The sequence below is a fragment of the Gallinula chloropus genome (genome assembly GCF_964237585.1).
Source record: "Gallinula chloropus genome assembly, chromosome: 3".
Classification (NCBI taxonomy): domain Eukaryota; kingdom Metazoa; phylum Chordata; class Aves; order Gruiformes; family Rallidae; genus Gallinula; species Gallinula chloropus.
Genome location: NC_140087.1, coordinates 48,120,897 through 48,141,158, shown reverse-complemented (window position 1 = coordinate 48,141,158; position 20,262 = coordinate 48,120,897). Strand labels below are relative to the sequence as shown.

Below are 20,262 nucleotides of genomic sequence, written 5' to 3'. Positions count from 1 at the left end.
AGAATTCACTGAGCTGTCAGCGTTGAGCTTATGCACTGCTTTTCTTTAAGGGCGGAAGAAATCCTTCACGATTGCCCCTACTTTGCACTGTGGTCCCTGGATGCTGTAACGAGCATGACTTCTCCACAGCTCATTTTGGATATTCTGGTACAGGAGCGGAGTCTAAGTCGGGGAGTTCCTCCTTCTTATCCACCACCGGAGCAGTTTTTTCATCCAAGCACCTACAACTTTGGTAGGTATTTCACTGCTTTGAATAGTGCTAAGCTGCCATGGAGGTCAGAGGCCATGTATTGGTTCTCCAGTTCATTGTTTGTCACTCCAGTACCCAAGGAAAAAGTTCCAGGCCCCTCTCATGGCCAACTCTGAAACATGTCTGAGATCCTGCTGTCTGGGTTTTGGCGTTTGGTGCTATTGTAATGCAGACACTGAAGTGGTGATGGTTAAAAAATGAAAGTACCTTGAACTGAAGCTCCCAGCACAGCACCTTGATAGCGCTCGAGATAAGCTTTCTACACGCAGGAATTGTTTTCTAACCCAAACTGTGTCAGTGCTCTGCTGAAGACAACGGGTGCGCAGTTACATCTGTCCAGATACTGCTACGTGCTAGTGTAAAGTGCTTAGAGTAACCATGAGAGTACGGGAGGCTGTCACATGCTCATTGTTTCTGCAGATGGTACGTGCTTGCTGAACTCCGGAGTGGTTCACATGACTTGCACCGGCTTCCAGAAGGAGGTGATCTTTGCTGTACCTTTATTGCGAGTGTCGGGAGATGTAGCTTTTCCGTGTTCTCTCTTGCCCCACTTTCAGCCTCAGAGACCCTTTACACTCACCCTGCTCATCCACAGGCATCATTCCAGTTGCGTCCTGCTAGTTTTAGGCCTACCTATTTTTTTAGTCACCACCAGGTTTTAGAGTGACTCTTGGGACTGTAACACTCCCCATTGTTAACCGTCAAAGCACGATCGGGGATTGAATGCCTAGAAAGGAATGCAGCGTTGCTCTAGGAGCAAGAACAAAACAGGTGTGCAAGTTGGGGAGGGAGAGCCATTATTACTTCTTTGTTCCTCACCCATGGAACTGCCAGCATGTCCTGAAATGAGGGTTTTGATCCCTGGTTAACTTGAAGTAGGGGGGCAGAAGGGAGAACGGGATAAAGTACTGGGCTGTTTGAGAAGAAAAGCAATACTCTCTTAACTTGTAGTTTGTAACTGATGTTTCAGACGTTGAAGTTGCTGAAGAAATCCGGTCCTTCAATAAGTGAAGCCATTCATGACAGCTACAACAGGTGTCTTGTAGCTGGCTTGCTGTCTCCGAGACTAGCTGATGTCCCGCCATCCAGTTTGAGTCAGGTGCGTGCGCATCGGGGGATCACGGGGGGAGATCTATCCCTCTTGTCTGCCAGGGCTGCAGAGGCTCCGAGACATGACAATCTGATTTTCCTCATTTGCAAGTTGCCCTGGAGCACAGGTGTCACCATAGTGACTTCACTCCCTTCTGTCCTAGGGGTTCCACTCAGAGGTTACCACTACATTAGAACACAGCCTTTGAACAGTCTCAGATGTAAACCCATAATGTGGGTTGTGACGTTTTGCTGCCTTTCCATGGTTTTCAAAACCTGTAACTTAATGTTTTGGGAGTCAGAACTGCTGCACGTCTTCATAGCCTTGAGAAATGCTTGAGCTTAGCTTTGCTCTTTCCAAGCCAGCGCTGCAGAGTATTTTCTTCTGTCCTGTGCACGTGTTCCTGATGGCAAACTGACACGCACAAAGCGCGTCACGGCTGTTAGCAGAGGATGTTGCTGGAAGTAAGGAACCAGAAGCCAGCACCTTAAGACTGTGGTGCAGAGGCCCACAAATAAGGATTAGCGTTAGCCTTCAGTAAGTTAAACGTCAGAGGAAAAGGTAATGTGTTCCACAGAGCAGCAGGGAGTCCAGCCTGTGGCCAGAATGAAGCAAAAGATTGTGGCATGAGTTACATAGAGACTAATTGACTTGCGATCTCTGAATGAGTCGGCAGTTAGAAATAAACACTTAGAGGGTTCAGATACCAAAATATGTCAGAGTCTCATTTTGTCTGTTGTGATTAGGAGGAGCAATTGGAAGCGGTACTGTCAGCTGCTGTCCAGACAGGCTCTTTAGAACTTCTGACGGGATGCATTAAACATTGGGCATCTGAAGGTAATCCTTGACTTCTGAGGCTGGTTTTACATTAGACTTTTTATTTTTGACTTTGAAGGTGCTGATTCATTTCTTCTTTTCTTTTCTTAAAGAGCAGCCAAGTTCTGCTGCTAATTTGCGGTTTGTTCTTGCGTGGACGTGGAACAAAGTGATCTGTACAAAAGATGAGTTTGACCAAACGTGTGAGTACTAATGTGGTCATTTTGCACCCGTAAAATCATTCCTTCTGATTGAACTTGCTCAGAAGTCTGCTGGCACCTGTTACTGCACATGGTTCCCTAAGGGAACCTTGAAACTCTGCAATTGCTTTGTACGCTAATGATGGACTATTTCTTCTTGAAAAGGTGCTCCGCTCTTCGATGGTTCTTGCAACTTCATTGACCCACAGACATTACAATCTCTTCAGCACTGCCAATTGCTTTTGACCAACCTTAGCAGAGTCTTAAACTGTTTTCTAACAGAGGCACGAGAGCTTACCGAACAAGGTTTGTAACAGCATCATTCAATCTCTCATACATTCTGTTAAGATTTGGAGTGATGCTTGGGTTGTAATTGTGGAAACAGGAGCTTTGGTTGGTTTTGATGATGGGAAGGCAGTCAGACGCAGCTGGGAGAAGGGGCTTAAATATGAGAAGTTGTGACTGCCACGTAATATGCACAGAGTTCCGGGACATAGTTTGTTGTGGGGATCATGCAAGTGGCTGGGGAGGTTACGTTCAGCAAGAAGCTACACAGGCAGCAGCTTGGTTGAGATGACAGCAAGTGAATGTGGTAGCGCTGAAAACTCTTCTGTTCATCCTTAGCTAGCAGGTTACAATGGCATGCAAATCCTGCACTGCAAAAAGCTAAAATAGCTGAAGCATGAACAAGTAACTTGTAAGTTTCTGGAGTGCCTCTGGCCTTTTCTAGTTGCACTTGCTCCTGGCATATGGAGGAAAACAGAAATACTGTGCCTTTGCTATAGTAAAAATCTCTGCTATGTGAAAAGCACTAATTGCATTTTAACCTTTAGTGAACCTGTTTGTTTGCAGAGGTTGCTTTTTGCTTTGGTGGTGGTTGTGTGGGATTCTCTTCAGAGAAGGGTCATACAGAGTGAAGAATGCAAGGAGAACGATTTCTGCCCTGTTATTTATATACTTCCTGTTGAGTGGGATGAAGGGAATTGTGTAAAAGTGAAAAGATTTGCAGAAGAGAAATCATCTTATGCCTTGTTTCAGGTTTTGCCAATTTGAGAAAGAAGCAGTTGGTAACCAGCCTTGTTTCTTTGTATGCGCAAGTGGTTGCCTGGTTCTGTCGATCCAGTCTCCTTCCAGAGGGTTTAGGTAAGCATGAACTGTAATTCATTTGCAACAGGGAGACCATCCGCTCAGCCATGTCTATGGAGACATTCTCAGCTGTGCTTTAGTAGTTGTTTCATCAGTAACAAGTCATGTTGGCTCTGTAGCAGCAGCTTATGCTGGACTTGTGTTGCTGAAACAGAGCTGTTCTTGTTTTGTCAAGTACAGGGTGTAGAATAATGCACCCAGTTTCTTTCCTGGGTGCCCTTCTAGAAATAGCAACAGTGTTCCTCTGATCTCCAGGAGCTGCTAGTGGCCACAGCTTGAAATCCTCTGGATTTGAAATCAGTAACTAGTAAGGAACAAGTACTGGAATGTTCTTTTTTTTACAGGAGAAGCGTTGCCTGCGTGTTCTGAATGTTTCATGTATTCCTTGAGGAAAAAGCAGACCTTGGAAATGCTTCCTTACCTGAGGGATTATGAATTCTATTATCAGCTCAGCTGACATGTTCAAAACCCGCTCCCTTTGAGAACGGGGGTTTGGGGGTTTTTTGATAGCGAACTTCAGCTTACATGACAAGTTCTGAAGGCTACCCCAGCTGTAAACCAGAAATGGCACTTGAGACAGGAAGGACTTGAGTCTTGAGTCATACTGGCACAAAGGCAGAAAGAGCTTTGGCTTCTTTCAGAGTCGGAGGTTTCTTAGTGCTGAGCTTGTATACTGCCTTTCTAGTCAAAGTTTTGCTTTAAAAATGTGCTGTTCCATCTTTAACTTGCTTGGACTTTCTTGCCTGCAGATGACAATGTGCCTTTGGCTCGACCTTTCTACAATTATCCTCTGCTGCAGAGCTACTACACCGGCCATCGACAGCAACTTGAGCGTCTGTCAAGGTAGGCCTTACAGGGAAACTCTGGAAGGCTTCCGCTGCACATCCAGGAGCGGAAGGGAATGGCTGTTGTGTCGACAGTTGTCTCTGCTGTGCTGAATTCATTTGCTGTCAATCCTCCTGGCTTCAGGGATGTGTGTATTCCTTTGAACACAGAGGTTGCTTTCCTCTGTTAGAATGTTTGTACCTAAGGCCGCTTTGCAGCGTCTCTTGGTGACATCATTTTTTTAAAAAAAGCCCTCTCTCTCCTTGACTAGTGATCTCTGGGAACCATGGTATTGGCCTGAATCCCCTACTCACAAGTACGTCGGTGTTATTTACGCACATGAAGCGGTTGGCAGAGCCAGCACTCGCTGGCTGTTGGGTAGAAGTCGGTTCCCAGTGGGAGCTTTCGTCCCTGGCCTGGCTGACTAGGGTCTCGGTGATAGGCCTTGGATGAGGGGGTCTGAGGTTCTTCTTTGGAAATTGTACTGAAAAGGAAATAAGGGCCTAACACAGATTTGGCTATGACGCTGCTGCAATGACAAACAGGCTCAGGCTGTTTCCACTTTCAAGCCCTTGATCTTGAACCATTTACTCTATGCGAACTGAGCCGTTTACTTTGTGCAACTCCTTGCTACCTCTTGTTCCAGAGGAAAATGGGATTCTGACTGCTTGATGATTGATGGAATGGTTTCCCAGTTAGGAGACCAGGCTGAGAAGTTGTGGCGGAGAGATGAAGGAGGAACTGGGAAATATCCCCCTGCTAGTTTACACGTGAGCGTCATTTCTCTGAAAACACACCCCTCCCCTCCATACACCAAGGATTAATGAAAGACAGTTTATAAGAAAACTCTTCATTACTTTTTCATGCCAGGCACTGCTGGATCTCTATTTGCTAGAAAGTGTTGAAGAAAGCGACAAGCATGCAATTGTATCCTTTCCAGTTACCGGTATGACACCTTCAGTATGTGCACGTAAATGTTCTGTGATGCTGAGATGTTTGGATTGTCCATCTGGCAGCTCTGCTGAGCAGAGGGAGCCTGAGTGAGTAACAGGAGTGCTTCAGGATCTGAAGGTAACCTTTCTGAATGGCTGACAGAAGCCAATGAGCATTCCTTTTTGGTAACAAAAGACAAGACTGATACCTCAGCAGATTCAGCTTCCTCCCACCTGTGCATTTGCCTTTCACGGTGTTTTTTCTAAATGTAATTTGACCCATCTTTGGTCTTACAAATTTATGAGCCTTAATTAGATGCTCAATACCAGACAATTTACCTGCTGCTAGACATCATGCATTCCTTTCCAAACCGAACAGATGCTTCAATAGACTCCTTTCCAACCGCCTTTGCCATCCCTTGGGGTCTGGTTAAGCTGATCCAAGGGTTTTGGCTTCTAGATCACAAGGATTATGAAGTAAGTAGCTCACGGTTTTCTTTGTACATTGTGGTACATAGCTGTAATCTCAAAAATGCTGCAGAAAGCTGCTGCTGGGGAGCATTTTGCTTTGTGTGCACCTGTATGTGCGTATCTTAATAACCATGACCTCTTAACTTCTACAGAACTCACTGGCCCTGCTCTTTCACCCAGCTACAATGAGACCTGTGTCATGGCAACATCAGAGAGTTCTGCAGTGCCTCATGTGCCAAGGAGAGCACAGGCAAGCCCTCCGATACATACAGATGATGAAGCCATCGATGTCAAGCAGCGGTGAAGTGCAGCTTTTCCTCAGTGTGTTGCTGTCCAATAGGTAACAAAATAGATCCCACCATTTTGCCTTCAACTAGTGTTGGGCATAATATTAATAATCTTTCTTATCCTCGTAATAGTCTCAAAAGAAAGTAATCTAAGAAATTAATTGCAGGTGCCTGGTGGAGGCTTGGGGCCTGTTGCAGCAACACAGCACCAAGTTAAACATGGAGCAGCTGCTAAAACACATGTACGAAATCTGTCGGGAGGTGGGACTAATGGAAGATTTATTGAAACTACCTTTTACAGTCACTGAACAAGTAAGTGTGGACAACAGGTCTTTAAAAAGAGAAGAGGTGGAATCCTAGTACAGTTCTGACAGGTGTTATTTCTCACAGGAGCATTTGGAGAAGTTTTTACAGACAGATGCTGGTGTTCAGAGTCATGAATTTCTTTTAGTCCACCGACTGCAGCGTGCCAACTATATCCCTGCTCTACAGCTGAATCAGTCACTGCAGGTTCATCTTATGGTAAGCATAAAGGATTTGTGTTTTGTGAGCTTCTGTTCCGGGCGTGTGATAGACTTATTGTTGTCCAGAACTAAAGTTTTCCAGTGAGTCACTCAGCAGGTGGTTTTGCAGGTTGTAGGTCCCACATTTGAAACCTTTCAGCCAGCCGGAAGTTGTCTGCAGGTAGCTTTTCCCTTAGTCGTTGCAATATTCACATCAGTTTGTCCAAGAGAATTAGCAATTGCGCTGTGGATTCGGTCATCTCAGGCATGGGTGTTACAGGAGGAGAAGGGCAGAGCCTGCTCTTTTGTGAGCCAATTGAAAATGGCAGGTGCTGACGAGGGTGTGAGAATTGTTTTCCCTCCGAGTGGCAGGTTCTGTAGCTGCACTAATCTTGCTGCTCGTTGGCTAAAAGAACCAGGTGGAATTGGTGGGTGCTGGTGGGTAGAACTTGCTGCTTTTCGGTCACTACTTAGAAATAGCACAGCTCGTTGTGTGCAGTGGACTTCTTGTAATGAGGTGGCTTTTGGCTGTACACCTTTCCTTCACCAGAATGATCGTGATCCTCGCTTGAGAGAGCGAGCAGTCACCCGAAATTCTATATTAGACCAGTATGGCAAGATCCTTCCAAGAGTGCAGAGGAAGCTGGCTGGAGAGAGAGCCAAGCCTTACCATGTGCCTTCATCCATCATCAGAGAAGGTAATTTTCGGAGGGTGAAGGAAGTGTGCAACTAACCATCACTCACTTGGATGACTCAGGGCTGATACCCGTTCCCTCTTGTTTCACAGTCTCAAGACCAACACCATTATCAACAGTAACAAAGAAAGCTAATGCAGGAAACGTGCATACAAGGGCAACATTCATCAGTAACGTTTTGTCCAAAATTGGAGAAGTGTGTATCGGAAATGAGCGGAAAGCCCACGTTTCACAATGTGATAGGTAAGCAGCCTTTTAAAAATGTTGTGTCTTGAGCTAGATGCTTGGAAAGAGAGGGAGGGGAAAAGTCGTCATAAGTAATGTTGGAAGAGAGAGGTTTTCTTCGCCTATTTTACATGCTTTCAGAGTTTTAGATATCTGAAACCAAATTGACTAGATGATCTTTCAATGTTCCTTCCAACACCTAACATGCTGTGATTCCATGAAGCTAAAGCCATGAGTACCATCAACCCATTGGTGTAGAGGTTTTGATGGATGTGACTGTGCCATCAAACTGTAATCTATTACCTCTTTCTGCCCTATTCTGGCCTCATTTCTGCCTGATTTAGTTAAAAATAGTCAGAATTATACAGAATGGAAGAAATGCTGGGAGTTACCCAAAGCTATGGTGAAATAAATGTGAATTCCAGTATGTTTGGGCTTCAGGGGAATGAAAGTCACTTACACGTTTCTTGTAATTCCAGCCTTGGAGCTACCGAACCCCATCATCTTTCTGATGCAGAGGTGCCCGATGCATTTGTTGGGACACCAGTTTCAAAACTTGCACAAAAATCTTCCAGGTACAGTACGTCTCCAGGCTGAGTATTTCAAAAAGTTGCTGCTTCTGTGTTGCACTGTAAGCATGTCTCTGTGTGTGTATATACATGTGTATGGACTTTCTGTGTTTGCTGAGTGTTCTGTTTGCATTTTGTGTTCCATCTGTTATGGAACAGGTCAACTTAGGGACACCAACACAGTGGAGAATTCAAAGTGGTCCCAGCATTGAAATGTAGATGAATTTTCTTCTGACATGAGAATTGTTACCTGTGCAACTTAAAACTGGATTCCTTTTGCCTCAGAGGCAGGGCTTTAGGAAATTCAGTCAGAAATGTGAGGAAATAATTGAAAAGAAAATGCGTGTAGGTTGTCCATGGGCCTGATACATCACCCCTGCAGTGAGGGGTCACCCGTATTTCTTGTTTGTTGAATGTTTTTGTTACATCTCACCCCAGATTTCTTGAATGCAGCATCAATGTTTTCATCAATCGATGGATTTTGAATTGTTTCTCTCAACAGATTGCTGGATTTGGTGGTTCGTCCTGTTCCTTCATGTCCTGTAGCACAGGGTGGTCACTGGCAGTCATCACGCAGAGCCTCAACTTCCTTCATGGCATCCAGCCCACTGCAACCAAGTCTGCACAGCTCCATCTCAGCAGTGAATTTTCCCCGCACATCAGACCTGAATTTACTGGAGACTCCACTTGTGGTTAAGGTCTGTATTTTAAAAAACCAGGAACAACCAGCCACCCCAAAAGCCTGTGAACCCCACAGTAGGTAACACACAAACTGCTGGGTTCCAAAGGTGGAGCATTTGCAGCCCGCTTGTGGTTATTGTATAGGCAATCCTTTTGGAAGCAGCATGGTGGGGACGGGTCTGGAAGAGGGGAAGTTAAGTTGTAGTTAAATCACAGCACGCCTGTTGTCACAGAGCTCCGTGAAATAAGCTTGTTTTTACTGGATAGAACAAAGGAAGTCCAAGTTGGACTTCTCAATATGCTTAGATTTTGAAAGATGCAATTTGTCGCTTAAATGATCCTGCTTTTAAACCCTTTCCATACTGTGAAATCACCTTCAGCTGAGGAAGGAAGACCTGAATGCTCCTCGCTGAAGCTGGGTGGGGACTTCTACAGCAGGGTCACTTATTTTCGTCTGGCACACAGATGGATCCATTGATTAGTAAAGGAATCGGCTCTGGCTGTTGCTGTGCTGGGTGGTGCTTCGCATGGCAGCGTGCTCAGTCACTGTGTCTGGGGTGCCATGTGAAGCTGTGTGCCTTTTAGAAGAGCAGCATAGATATTGCAAAACTCATCGGGAGGGGAGATACCATTGCAGACAAGAAGATGCCCTATCTGTGTTCTGTCAGGTAGTCAGTTGGAAACATTTTATGTTGGCATTAAGAAAGAGGCAAGGAGAAACGTGAAAAGCCTGGGGTTTGTCCTTCATGATTTTCTACCTTTGGAAGAAGAGCAGCGTAGAGGCAAACCTTTGTCCTTGCTGCTGGCACAGACTCTGTAACTTAAACTAACTTAACATGGTTTTAATGAGTCAACCGTGGTTTAAATGGAGTGGTTTTATCTCTGTTCATAGCGAGCTAAAGCCTTGGCCACATCAGCTCCTGGCTTTTCTGGGTTCACCCCTCAGTCTATTCTGAGATCCAGCCTCCGCACCACACCCCTAGCGACTCCCTCTGCATCTCCAGGACAATCCATTTCTCCTGTACGGGCAAAGGAGCCAAGAATATCTTTCCGGGAAGAGAACTCACATGCCACATGGACTGCTGAGGTAAGCAGGGCTGCACTTAGGGATTGTTACAGTTAAAGGCCTTACTGACTCTGATCTGATTGGGATGGTTTTTTTCCCAGTTTGCCAAAAGTCCTTACATTGCGAATAGGGATTGTGCTTCAGAACGGCAGACTTGAATTTGGTCAAAAAAGCCAGGGCAGAGCTTCTGTAACGCCTCGTGCCTACAGCAACATACTCACAAGAAATGCCCATGACCTTGGAGGTCTTTACTTGGCATTGTTAGGAGCTGTGATTCCAAATGAACGTACTGAAACTGGGAGCAGAACGGGGCCATGTGCTAATCTACACATGTGATCTTTCTGTATATGTACTAAGGAATTGTCATCATCTGCTTTTATTATAACGATGACTGCCTCTTATAGAGAGCTTCTGAATTATAACAGGCGGCCCCCGCGCGCGTGCGCTCGCTCTCTCTGATATATCAGCTTCTTACTAATAGAGCAGGGTGGCCAGCTTAATTTACTTGTTCCATCCTACAGGCATAGTGACCGCTACAGTTCTTGAGGTAGTGCGTGCCAGCATCAGCAAAGAGAGATATTGAGTATGCAAAGCCTCCCTTTCCTTGAAAACACAGTAGTGAACCCGATGTATAGCTTGATACGATAGTACAGGCAAGTACGTACAAGAGCCACTTCATCTTATTTCTCCAACGCTGTGGAAACTCAATAAGCAGTCAGAAGTATGATTAATTATTACACTCAGCTCTAAAAGCCAAGATAGTGATAGATTGATAATTAATTTCATAGCCAGTGAAGGTGACAGTTGTGTATGTTTTGACAAAAAAGCATATGTATGTTGTTATCATGAATGGGTTTTTTTTGTTTTTTTAAAATCTAAGGTAAAAGATGATCAAGTGCTGCTGCCTGGAGCCTCATCTGAGCATCATCATGGAGTGGTGGAGGGTGCTTGGTCTGGAAGTAGAGATAAACCAACTCTCTTTACTCTAAGCAATCCTGAGGAGGATGATCGTGCTGAATTGGAAGAGTCATCAGAAAGCATACCTGGGGATGGTTTGGAGAAAATGGATGTCAGCAAAGAGAACAGTAACTTCTCTGCCAGGTCAGACCAAACTACTTTGGAGTATCATGATGCAAAATCACCTGGAGATTTTGAAGATGATGTCATCTTCATAGCTGCTAAACCAGCTAATTCTTCCACTGAAGAAATTGCTGATTTTCAAGAATCAGAGAAGGGAGATGACAGTGAAATGGTTGAAGATAAACCTTTCCAGATGGAACAACTGGATTCATCAGAACTAGGACAAGAAGCTGGTATGTTTTGTCCTGTGATAAGCTAAGCTTCCAAATTTTTTAGCTGTTTCCAGAGGGTTAAATTACTGCTGAGTGCAGCAGTTAATGTTTCAGTTAATGCTTCCTTGTCCTAGGCTTTTCAACTTGCTACTGTATTTCAAGTCCTTTTTTATGTTTCGTGGACGTTAAGCATGTGTACTGGTTTTGACTGATATTTCTTGCATGTACTCATAGCTGAGAGGCAGCAGTGATTTCTGGGAGTTCTGAGAGGGATAGAAGTTAAACTGTAGGCTTCTGGCTCTCTTTTAGGGGTACTTCTGTAGGCTGCGGGGTGCTTTCACTAGATAGATTTTTGTATTTATTTTCTTCCAGTTGTTGCCACATCGTTAGTGCTCAGTTTAATAGTTTACTTCTGAAAGTGAGTCTGCTTGTGTATCTGCTTCTTGTTTCAGCTGTACTTGCTCATTTTGCTGGCTCAGCAGTTTATGCAGCCTTTCCCAAACCCATTTCAGCTGGTGTTTGGCAGTTGAGCTCAATCCAACTCGTTCAGGCCAGTCCAGCTGTTGAGGATGTGTTTGTATGTGTAGGTCTGCTGGCAGATTGGAAGAGATGTAGTTCAGGAGTTTGTGATCAGTGGTGAAGAGCTAGGAATGAAAGTGGTGCAAGAACAGGGTGAAGATGTGCAAACACAGCTACAGTCAGTATTTGACAAACGGAGCTTAGTGCATTCAACTCTTTGTATAAGAAAGCTTGCTATTCCAAACGTCAGTTTTATGTCTGAGGTCTTGGAACAGTTCATAGCAGTGAGTGTGTACTCCAGTGTCACTGCATCATGTGCATCCCGATTCAGTGCTTAGACTGAGGTGATCCTGGAGAAAGAGTTGAACTATTGAAGATCCTCAGCTTCTTTTCATTTTAAGTGATGGGAGTGCCCAGGTACAGATGCAGAAAAACCCTAGAAGGAAACTTGTCATTGCTGGGCTGTGATGCAATCACAGAATCACAGAATTATCAAGGTTGGAAAAGACCTAAAAGATCATCCAGTCCAACCATTCACCTATTACTACTAGCTCCCACTAAACCATGTCAGTCCTGTACAGTTTAGGTACTCTGGAAGCATTAGAGGGCAGCCAGTGTAGCGCTTGTTTGGCCTCAGCCAACGGAAATCCTGCATGCTGTCTGCAGAGGTAGTTGCTGCTTCTGAGGAAGCAGACAGTAGAAACAGAGAAGAAAAGGGAGGACGTTTCTAAAATTGAACCAGTTGAGATAAGCACAGGTTAGCAAGCAGTCAGGTTTCAACACCACCAGTCAATCATTGGAGAAAAGAACAAGAAAAGACCTTTGCATTCTTGTAGAAGAGGGGAAATGGAATCATGGAAGGAAAGAAGCTTTGCTGGAATGAGATAAAGATACGAAGAGAAGTGAGGAAAGTTGCTATCCAGTTTTAAGAAGGAGGGCTGTCTTAGGAAGTTTTTATTGTATTAGGTCAGTAACATGTCGAGTTTAGTGTTTAAACAGTCTGTCTATGGCTGTTTTGTTTTCCTGACTGAAACTGCACATCAGACTTGTTTTACTGGAAAGGAGACTTCAGACCTTCTGTACATTTGAGTTCTTGGTAGCATAATGTTGTTAGATCGCTATCCTAGATGAAATTCATAGAGGCTTAACTTTCAGAATCATGAGCATTTTAGAAGTTACGTTAACATGGGAATGATGCACCAGAGAAGTCATCTGTCTGCCTGTCTTTGTAGGATTTGTGGATGAATCAAATGCTGAATGTCTGTCCCTTCCTGAGGATAGTAAATTGGTGTTTAAAGCTGCTGCTGAGGCTGCTACTTCTGCGACTGTCAATGAAAGGTAAGTGTATAAAATAGAAAGGTCTTTGGGTTCACCCAGGGTGTAACTGCATTTGAAAACTGCCTTACCTTTGTTTGAAAACTGTGACTTTGACCTGGTATTGATTCTTTCCCGTGGTCTGGAAAATACCAGCTTTTCTACTCCTTCCTGTCTGTGAACAGAACTGAGTTGGCATGAACAGAATTCAAATTGTCTAGCTGTCAACTTGAGCCTTTTTTCTCAAATCATTGCAGACCCCAAAGTACAGTGATAAAGACTGCATTCACCAGGCTGTATACACCGTTGTACAGTTTGAGGGTTACTAAGTAGATCTGTGAATAAGCCCTGCTTTTGTCTGAAAAGTATGTAGCTAAACATTACACTTGAGATTCCTGTAACTGTAGCAGGTTTATTTTGGAGTCTGAATACTTTCTGGCAGTATTTTACACACTTAATTTGTATTTTCTCTGTGTGTGCTCAATTAGCATCTCTTTGTGGGAAGGGAAGCAGTTTTAGCAGATACTCTAAAAACTGCTTAGTGATAAAGAAAGAACATTAGTGAAAAAACCTGTAATTTCAAGTGGTAACATACACTGGGACAAAGCTTTGTCTTGGTTCCTTTTGTTCTAAACCACCGATGTAGCAGTGCACTCTTCTACAGGAGACAATTTTATTATTCTTCAATATAATCCTGTTATGAAGAATGTGAAGTACTTGATTCATTGCACAGAATGGGTGACAAATTCAATATGTACCTGTTGCTAAAGGAATTTCTAATGTTTTTCTATTTCTTTTCTCTTTTTAAACTCAAAGTTTTACAATAAGAAGGTATTTTACTGTAAAGTTCCTCAAGGTTCATTTTGAAGTTTTATGATGATTTCTCTTTCTGTTCTTGAAGTGAAACAAAGCACCAGGAGTCCAAAGAATCTTCTTCATCAGAAGAAAAAGCCATACCACTTGGAACAAATCCAGAGACTTCTGAGTTGCCGGAGGCAGACAGTGAATGTACGTACAGTATGTTGGAGATGTTCTGTGGCTGAACTCCTGAAGCAAAATATGTGGTTGCCATACTACTACAGGTGTCTCAGGTTGAAGCAGCACTAGCATGTTACTGCTATCTTCCATTAATCTCTAGAGACAATACTCTCCTCAGAGAAAGTCCTTGTAGAAAAAGTATAGTCAGTGTCCCTGGTAGAAGTTGCAATGTTAGAGGGAGAGATCAGTATTTCTTTTAATGCTGTACATCACTACCAATTTGTGTGCTGTGAGTTCCACTGCTTGAGTTAGTGTTTTAAAAGATGATGCATCCTTGCTATTCAGGCTGTGAAGAATAGTTAGCTGGCAATGTGCCTTTGTAGCCACCCTTTCTTTGCTCTGATGATGTTCGCTGTGGACTTAAACCTGTGGTACTTGTATAGCAGGTCAGTTAAAATTACATCAATCTCTTCCAGCTGTCATAAGTATCCTTGACAGTGAGGATGTGGTCAGTCATCCTTTGGAAAATCTCCTTGAGAGGAAGAGTGTGGATTTACCCACAGAAAGTAACCTAGAAGCTGCTGAAGTCAAAGAAAATGTTCCTCTACCACAAGAAGTAGTAACTATTTCTAACAGTCTTCCTAAAACTCAGGAAACAACCGTAAGTAAACTGTTTTCCCAGTTTCTACAAATAGAAAACACTTCACAAACTGCAGACAGTGCTGTCTTACTGACAGAATGCACACAAAACTGCCTCGGTTTCTTGTAGCTGGTTAACACCAGTTAACTGCCTGAGGGCTGGTAGTTCTTTTGTTTTTCCCTCCGCGTCTTCAGTACGTGCACCACAGAACAGACCTTGTCAAGCCTTGGGCCTTTGAGAGCTTACTGCCTTTTTGTTAGCAGACTGACAAGCATAAAAGGAATGATGCAGACCAGTATTTTTTGAACTTAGTTTCGAAGTGTGGCATGTTGCTGTAGTATGGTGACTGAGCAGCTTTTGACAAGGTGCAGGAGGCAAGAACATAAGCAGAGTTGGTGGAGGGAGACTCCTGTTGAGGGGCTTCTTCCTTCTGCTGCCTTTGGCAAGCACTGTAACTTCGAGGGTTCAGCACAGGTCTTCACATGTGCAGTAAGCTGTCTCGATGCCCTGGGTCATTTGAAATACTCAAGCTTTTATGCTGAGAACAAAAGTAGTACCTGCTATGTATCTCACTTGGGTCTGGAAGGAAAGAGTAATTGCTCAATACAGGGAACTACAAAACATGAGGTGGAAGTATTTAGAGTAAATGTGTCATGCGATCCAAGTGGTGCCTGAAAGTGCAGTGGTGTTTGAGGTGATAGCCAGCCAGTCTTACTAAATGTGACAGTCACAACTGTTGTGACCAAAATGTCATTATGTTTGGGGGCATGATGGTGCTTTACCCTATTAGATATAAAACCAGTCACTCTGTGTGCATTTGGAGTCAGTCCAGGAAGCACTGCGATTGGTGATTCCTGCCAGTTGTATGTATAGCTTGTATTGTAGAACTGCTCGCTGTGTTCAGAGTGGTGGTGAATCGTTAACCCTGAACAGAACTGCCAGAAATGGAGCATGTGGGTTGCATACACAGAATGCTCTGCTCTCTGACCCTCACATGCATACGTTTTGCTCTGTAGTAGGGAATGCGTTGTATGTGTCTAACTGTACATTCAGGGGTGATCTGAAAGAGAAAAGCAGCGTTTCAGTGTCCTCTGTTTCATCCGGCTCAGTCGGAAGTTAATCAGCCTGGTAACTAATAATGCATTAACAGTCACTTTTTAACTTTAGGTTCTTGAAGATGGTGCAGATGAGGCACAAGCCTCAGCAGAACTACCCAGAATATCACCATATAGCGAACTACATCCATCGGGCAGCCTTCAGTACAGCTGTGATACTATAGAGCAGCGGTTTGCATGCGATTTGGCCGATAACCAACATGGTGAATGTGATGCAGCCGAGGGAGATGGAGAGCTTTTTCTATCTCAGAGTAATTTTACTTTAGTCTTGGAAGGAGAAGAAGGTGAAACAGAGGTGGGAGACCCTACATCAGCAGATGCTTCTGAACCGGCAGGCACGACAACAGAGGACAAACCTGCAAGCAATTTAGAAAATGCTGAAAACCAAGAACACGTTACAAACTCAGTGTCCACTGTAACAAGTGATCAGGAGTCTCAAAATACTGCAGAGTCACTCCCATATGTGCCTGAACCCATTAAGGTAGCTATTGCTGAGAACTTGCTGGATGTAATCAAAGACACCAGAAGTAAAGAATTTACTGAAGTTGTAGAACAATCTATTCATGAAACCATAGGTAAAAAAAGAACTAGATTCCACAAGGCAAAAGCTCCCTTAATAACTGTGCCAGAAGGTGTGGAACATGAAACCAGCAGGCATCAAGTAGATTATGTCATCACTCCTAGAACAACACGCACAAGGGGACAACTGAGTAGAAGTATTCCCTCAGCAGACGATCCAACTAGACAACTACTGAAGATGGACAAACCAGTTCTGTTTGGACTCTCTCCTAGGAGAAGTACCAGGCGAACAAAAGCAACTGAGACTTCTAGTCTTCACACAGAAGACAACACTCAAGATGAGAAAACACCTGTGACACCTGTTACGCCTAGGAGAGGTCGGAAGCCTAAACTGACTAACGTAGAAAAAGTAGAAAGCAGCCATTCAGATGGACAAGCACTGCCTGTCAGTACACAGTCTGTAGCTGTGACTCCAAGAAGAGGCTTGAGAAGAGGAAAGGAAGCTGCATCTAAACTCTTGGGAGAGATTAGTGAAGAAATGCCTGTTGCTGAACGTAGCAGTATTTCTTCTCCTTCCAAAAGGACTAGAGAAGGAAAAACTTCAGTAGAAGATCAAGAAACTGACCAGATTGACACTGGTCGTAAGATAAAACCAGCAGTCAGTCCCAGCAGAAGTGTGAGAAAACTGAAAAGCATTAATTTACCATCTACTGAGAATATTGCCAAGGATCAAGAGGTACAGCCTAGTGACCAACTTCTTTTACCTGTGCCAAGTAAAAGAAGCAGGAGGAGAAAGATGAGTTCATCAGAAGTTTCAGAGAATTCTGACCTTGATCTGTCCAAATCATCGCTTCCTCAAACAGAATTTAAACTTCCTGTTACCCCTAGAAGAAGTGCTAGGAAGGGAACACAAAACCTCTTGGCAGACACAGAGTCAGGTGAGAAAGTGGAACACCTTGATACCCCTGGGAAAAGAGCAAGAAGAACTCCACTTGCTAAACCAGGCAAAACAGTTACTGGTGAACAAACACCTGCGCAGCCCAATGAGGAACCAACCACACCCAGGGCTGCAGTAAGGACAGGGCGTCGGGGCAGGAAGAGACGCTCAGTACCGGAGGAGAGCACAGGGGAGGAGGCCTTTCCCCAGGGACCTGGTGGCAGTCCTTTGCTGCTTGTAAACCCAGCAGGACATGAGGAGACAACAAGGACTCTACCAGATCGCACTCCAAGAACCAGATCCCGCAAGGCTGCTGGGCATCAGAAGCTGTCTGCTGAGGAAAATGAGTCCTTCCTTTTCTCACCACCTCTCACAAAGCTGACAAAGCAATTTGAAGGTAGGTGCATTATGCTTCTGTGCAAAACAGGGCACGTTGCCACTGTGTAAACCACAGAAAATGGACCGTGGAGGGATTTCAGTGTTGTAAAGAGCATAGCTGTGCAAACTGAAGAGTTTGGAAAAGGTAATTCATCTTCTGAGCTCTGCACAGCTGGCTGGCTCGTTGTAGTGGAAATAGATGAAGATACTGAGCTGAGTAGAATGAAGTGAAATTGAAGCTGAATTCTTGTCGTGAGCTTAACTTCTATTGGTTTTGAAAACTGGGTGCCATCTCTTCCCCCCAGTGGAGAAACGAAGGGGATGTGCTTCCAAATTCTGTTCGGTTTTTAACTTAAATTGAGCTGCATCTGGCAACAAACTAAACAGCGGTTTAATTACCTGGTTGTTTTTTGTGGGCATATACTTTGTTAGCAAAGCTGCTGTGCATAGGGATTGTCTTATGAGAGTACATGTCAGGGCTGTTGGTGCCTCTTGATTACAGAAGTGCAGGTAAAATCACTGCTTGTCTTTTGTTTCATAGTTTTCTGCAGAATGAGTCCCGAGGGGCAGTGACTAGGGGAAGATACCTCCACAGTGTTTATAAATGTGATTGGACCTTTGATTTCAATAAGCTGTAGTGCTTTTTGTTATTGTCTGTAATTTAACATCACTGTCCTTTATGTATAACGTACATGCATGTTAACAATACATTGTCATTCTAGCAGGAAAAGCAGACCATCCTGTGCAGCTTAAGGATTTAGACCCAGACTTGTCTTCTCAGTTTGTCTTTTCACCCCCTCTTTTGAGGTCAAGGAGGAAAAATGTATCTAGTGTTTCCCAAACCATGAAGGAACCGGTAAGTAAAAACTCTGGTTGTCTCACGTTCTTAATTTTTGCTCTGTTCTGCTTTTTCAATTCACACTTTGCAATGCCTTGCCTTTTTCCTTGAAAGTATATCTAAAAAGAGAGCTTTCAATGAATCACTTAACAATTTGGTGTTTTCTGTTCCTTCATGAAAACTAGCTACAAAAAACTGATTTGGATTTACTGAAGTCATGAATACACAAGTATTGTTTTGCCTTGAACTTAGGAGCTTCCAGCTAAAGAGGAGGAGGAGGATACCACATCTGTGGGAAAGGAAAAGTTGAAAAGAGGTAGAACTGCAAAATCAAACCAGAAGAAAGCAAGCAGGTATGGAATTTTTTTGTGAGCACTTAGTCCCCTGCCTTTCCTGTGGTAGTGATTCAGCTGTAGAGTCCTCGCCTGGCTGTACAGTTCTGCTCCAACTTTCTGAGCCTGTCCAGCTGGCCACTCTGATGTGTAGCTTTTACTCCCCTGAAGAGTTCTGTTTTCTAATGGAAACAGAAGAGGGAGGGGACAGAAAGGGCCAGTGGATAATGTGCTTTGCAACAAGGGGGTCAGACAATGAGTGAAGAGAACTTCTTGTTTCTGGGCCTGTTCTCCGGTTCCTTCTGGAAAGCTGCTTTAAGACATTTGCATCTTAAATTCTGGGGGTGGAGGGGCTGGCTCTGACAGCTCACATGCACAGTGACAGAGAAGGCTTGGGACAGTCTGAGAAGGAACAAAAACCAAAGGAAGCATATTTACACACCTTTGCTACCCTGATCCTATCTACAGAGAACCCCAGAAATAATTCTTTGGCATTGATTTCATCATTCCATGGGTGAATTGTTTTTTTCTTCACTAAAAAAACCCTGCTGGTACTAACCCATCATTTTGATACTTCTCTCTCTTCTCAGAACCACAAGAAAAGAAGGCCCCTGGTCACCTCCACCAGTGGAAATCAAATTCATCTCTCCTTTTGCAACTCCAGTGGGTGGAACAAAAGGCAAACAGAAAGAAACTGCAGATGCAGCAGAGAGGACTCTGCGAAAGAGCAGAAAAAGACTCTCTAGTTTCCCTAAGCCAGTTGTGCGCCGGAAGAAGCTGTAACTGTTTTTTTAAGTTTATAATGTACACCACTGTTTGTAAAGTCATCAGAATTGTGTGGATTACTAAAAAGAAAAAAAATTCATCTAATTTGGAAGAGATAATTTATATAAATTATTGTAAAATTTCATAAACAAATTGTCTTCAATAAGTAACTCCATATGGAGTGTGATTTCCTCAGTCAATGCAGTTTTCTATTTTATATTAAGAATTCATACATTTATATAATATGTAAATACAGCTTATTTTAGGAATGTTAAATAAAAAATGTATCCTTCACAATATGCTTACTGTCTGATAGCTTTTTGAGGGAATAGTGGGTTGAATGGCCTGTATGGCTCAGAACGTTTTAACGTTTGTTTGCTGACCCTCAGAAGTGAGGGAGGCCAAAAGCTTTTTAAAAGTTTGCTTAGAATTCCTGTGACAAGTAAACCTTTACAACATACTAGTTTAAGTTTTAGTCTAAAGTTTGACCTTCTGGCAGAAATAATTGGGCTCACAACGCGAACTGGTGATTCTGGACGTTCACAGTTGAGTTGCACTGGGTTGGAGTCAGAATGTAAACAATTGTATTTTAAGCTGTGCAATATAATTTTCTTTTTGTATTTGTCTTACACTTTGGGAAAGCTGCTCCTTGGTTCGTAAAACTAGATCACCACCTCAGATGTTTCTGGGTTTTTTACAATTTGTTGTCAGCAAAAAATGATCTGTATAGAGGGTGTGACACATACCGTACCATCTCCAATTTAAAGGGATACTTGAGCCAAAAGTTTTTTTCACAAGCTTAGGAAGAATGCTATTATAACTGAAATAATTACTGTCTGTAAGCATATTCTGCAGCACTTTGAAGCCTGCATATTACTG

General features: G+C 43.5%; 1 protein-coding gene across 1 annotated transcript in view; it reads left to right on the top strand.

Moving 5' to 3' along the window:
* AHCTF1 (AT-hook containing transcription factor 1) overlaps window positions 1–19,842 on the top strand; it is a gene marked incomplete at its 5' end in the record, with an annotated part of 36,982 nt that extends 17,140 nt beyond the window's left edge. The window contains 27 exons of the mRNA XM_084261083.1: window positions 51–232; window positions 671–732; window positions 1,221–1,349; window positions 2,087–2,177; window positions 2,270–2,359; window positions 2,522–2,662; window positions 3,395–3,499; window positions 4,252–4,345; window positions 4,974–5,097; window positions 5,198–5,254; window positions 5,590–5,736; window positions 5,883–6,070; window positions 6,185–6,329; window positions 6,408–6,539; window positions 7,071–7,218; window positions 7,308–7,458; window positions 7,920–8,015; window positions 8,512–8,707; window positions 9,583–9,777; window positions 10,637–11,069; window positions 12,800–12,905; window positions 13,783–13,889; window positions 14,336–14,520; window positions 15,667–17,467; window positions 18,171–18,304; window positions 18,539–18,639; window positions 19,209–19,842. Of these exons, the coding sequence (XP_084117209.1) occupies window positions 51–232; window positions 671–732; window positions 1,221–1,349; window positions 2,087–2,177; window positions 2,270–2,359; window positions 2,522–2,662; window positions 3,395–3,499; window positions 4,252–4,345; window positions 4,974–5,097; window positions 5,198–5,254; window positions 5,590–5,736; window positions 5,883–6,070; window positions 6,185–6,329; window positions 6,408–6,539; window positions 7,071–7,218; window positions 7,308–7,458; window positions 7,920–8,015; window positions 8,512–8,707; window positions 9,583–9,777; window positions 10,637–11,069; window positions 12,800–12,905; window positions 13,783–13,889; window positions 14,336–14,520; window positions 15,667–17,467; window positions 18,171–18,304; window positions 18,539–18,639; window positions 19,209–19,401 (5,533 nt within the window). The 3' untranslated portion in view covers window positions 19,402–19,842. The remainder of the gene's footprint in view (window positions 1–50; window positions 233–670; window positions 733–1,220; window positions 1,350–2,086; window positions 2,178–2,269; window positions 2,360–2,521; window positions 2,663–3,394; window positions 3,500–4,251; window positions 4,346–4,973; window positions 5,098–5,197; window positions 5,255–5,589; window positions 5,737–5,882; window positions 6,071–6,184; window positions 6,330–6,407; window positions 6,540–7,070; window positions 7,219–7,307; window positions 7,459–7,919; window positions 8,016–8,511; window positions 8,708–9,582; window positions 9,778–10,636; window positions 11,070–12,799; window positions 12,906–13,782; window positions 13,890–14,335; window positions 14,521–15,666; window positions 17,468–18,170; window positions 18,305–18,538; window positions 18,640–19,208) is intronic.
* Between the last annotated feature and the right edge of the window lie 420 nt (window positions 19,843–20,262).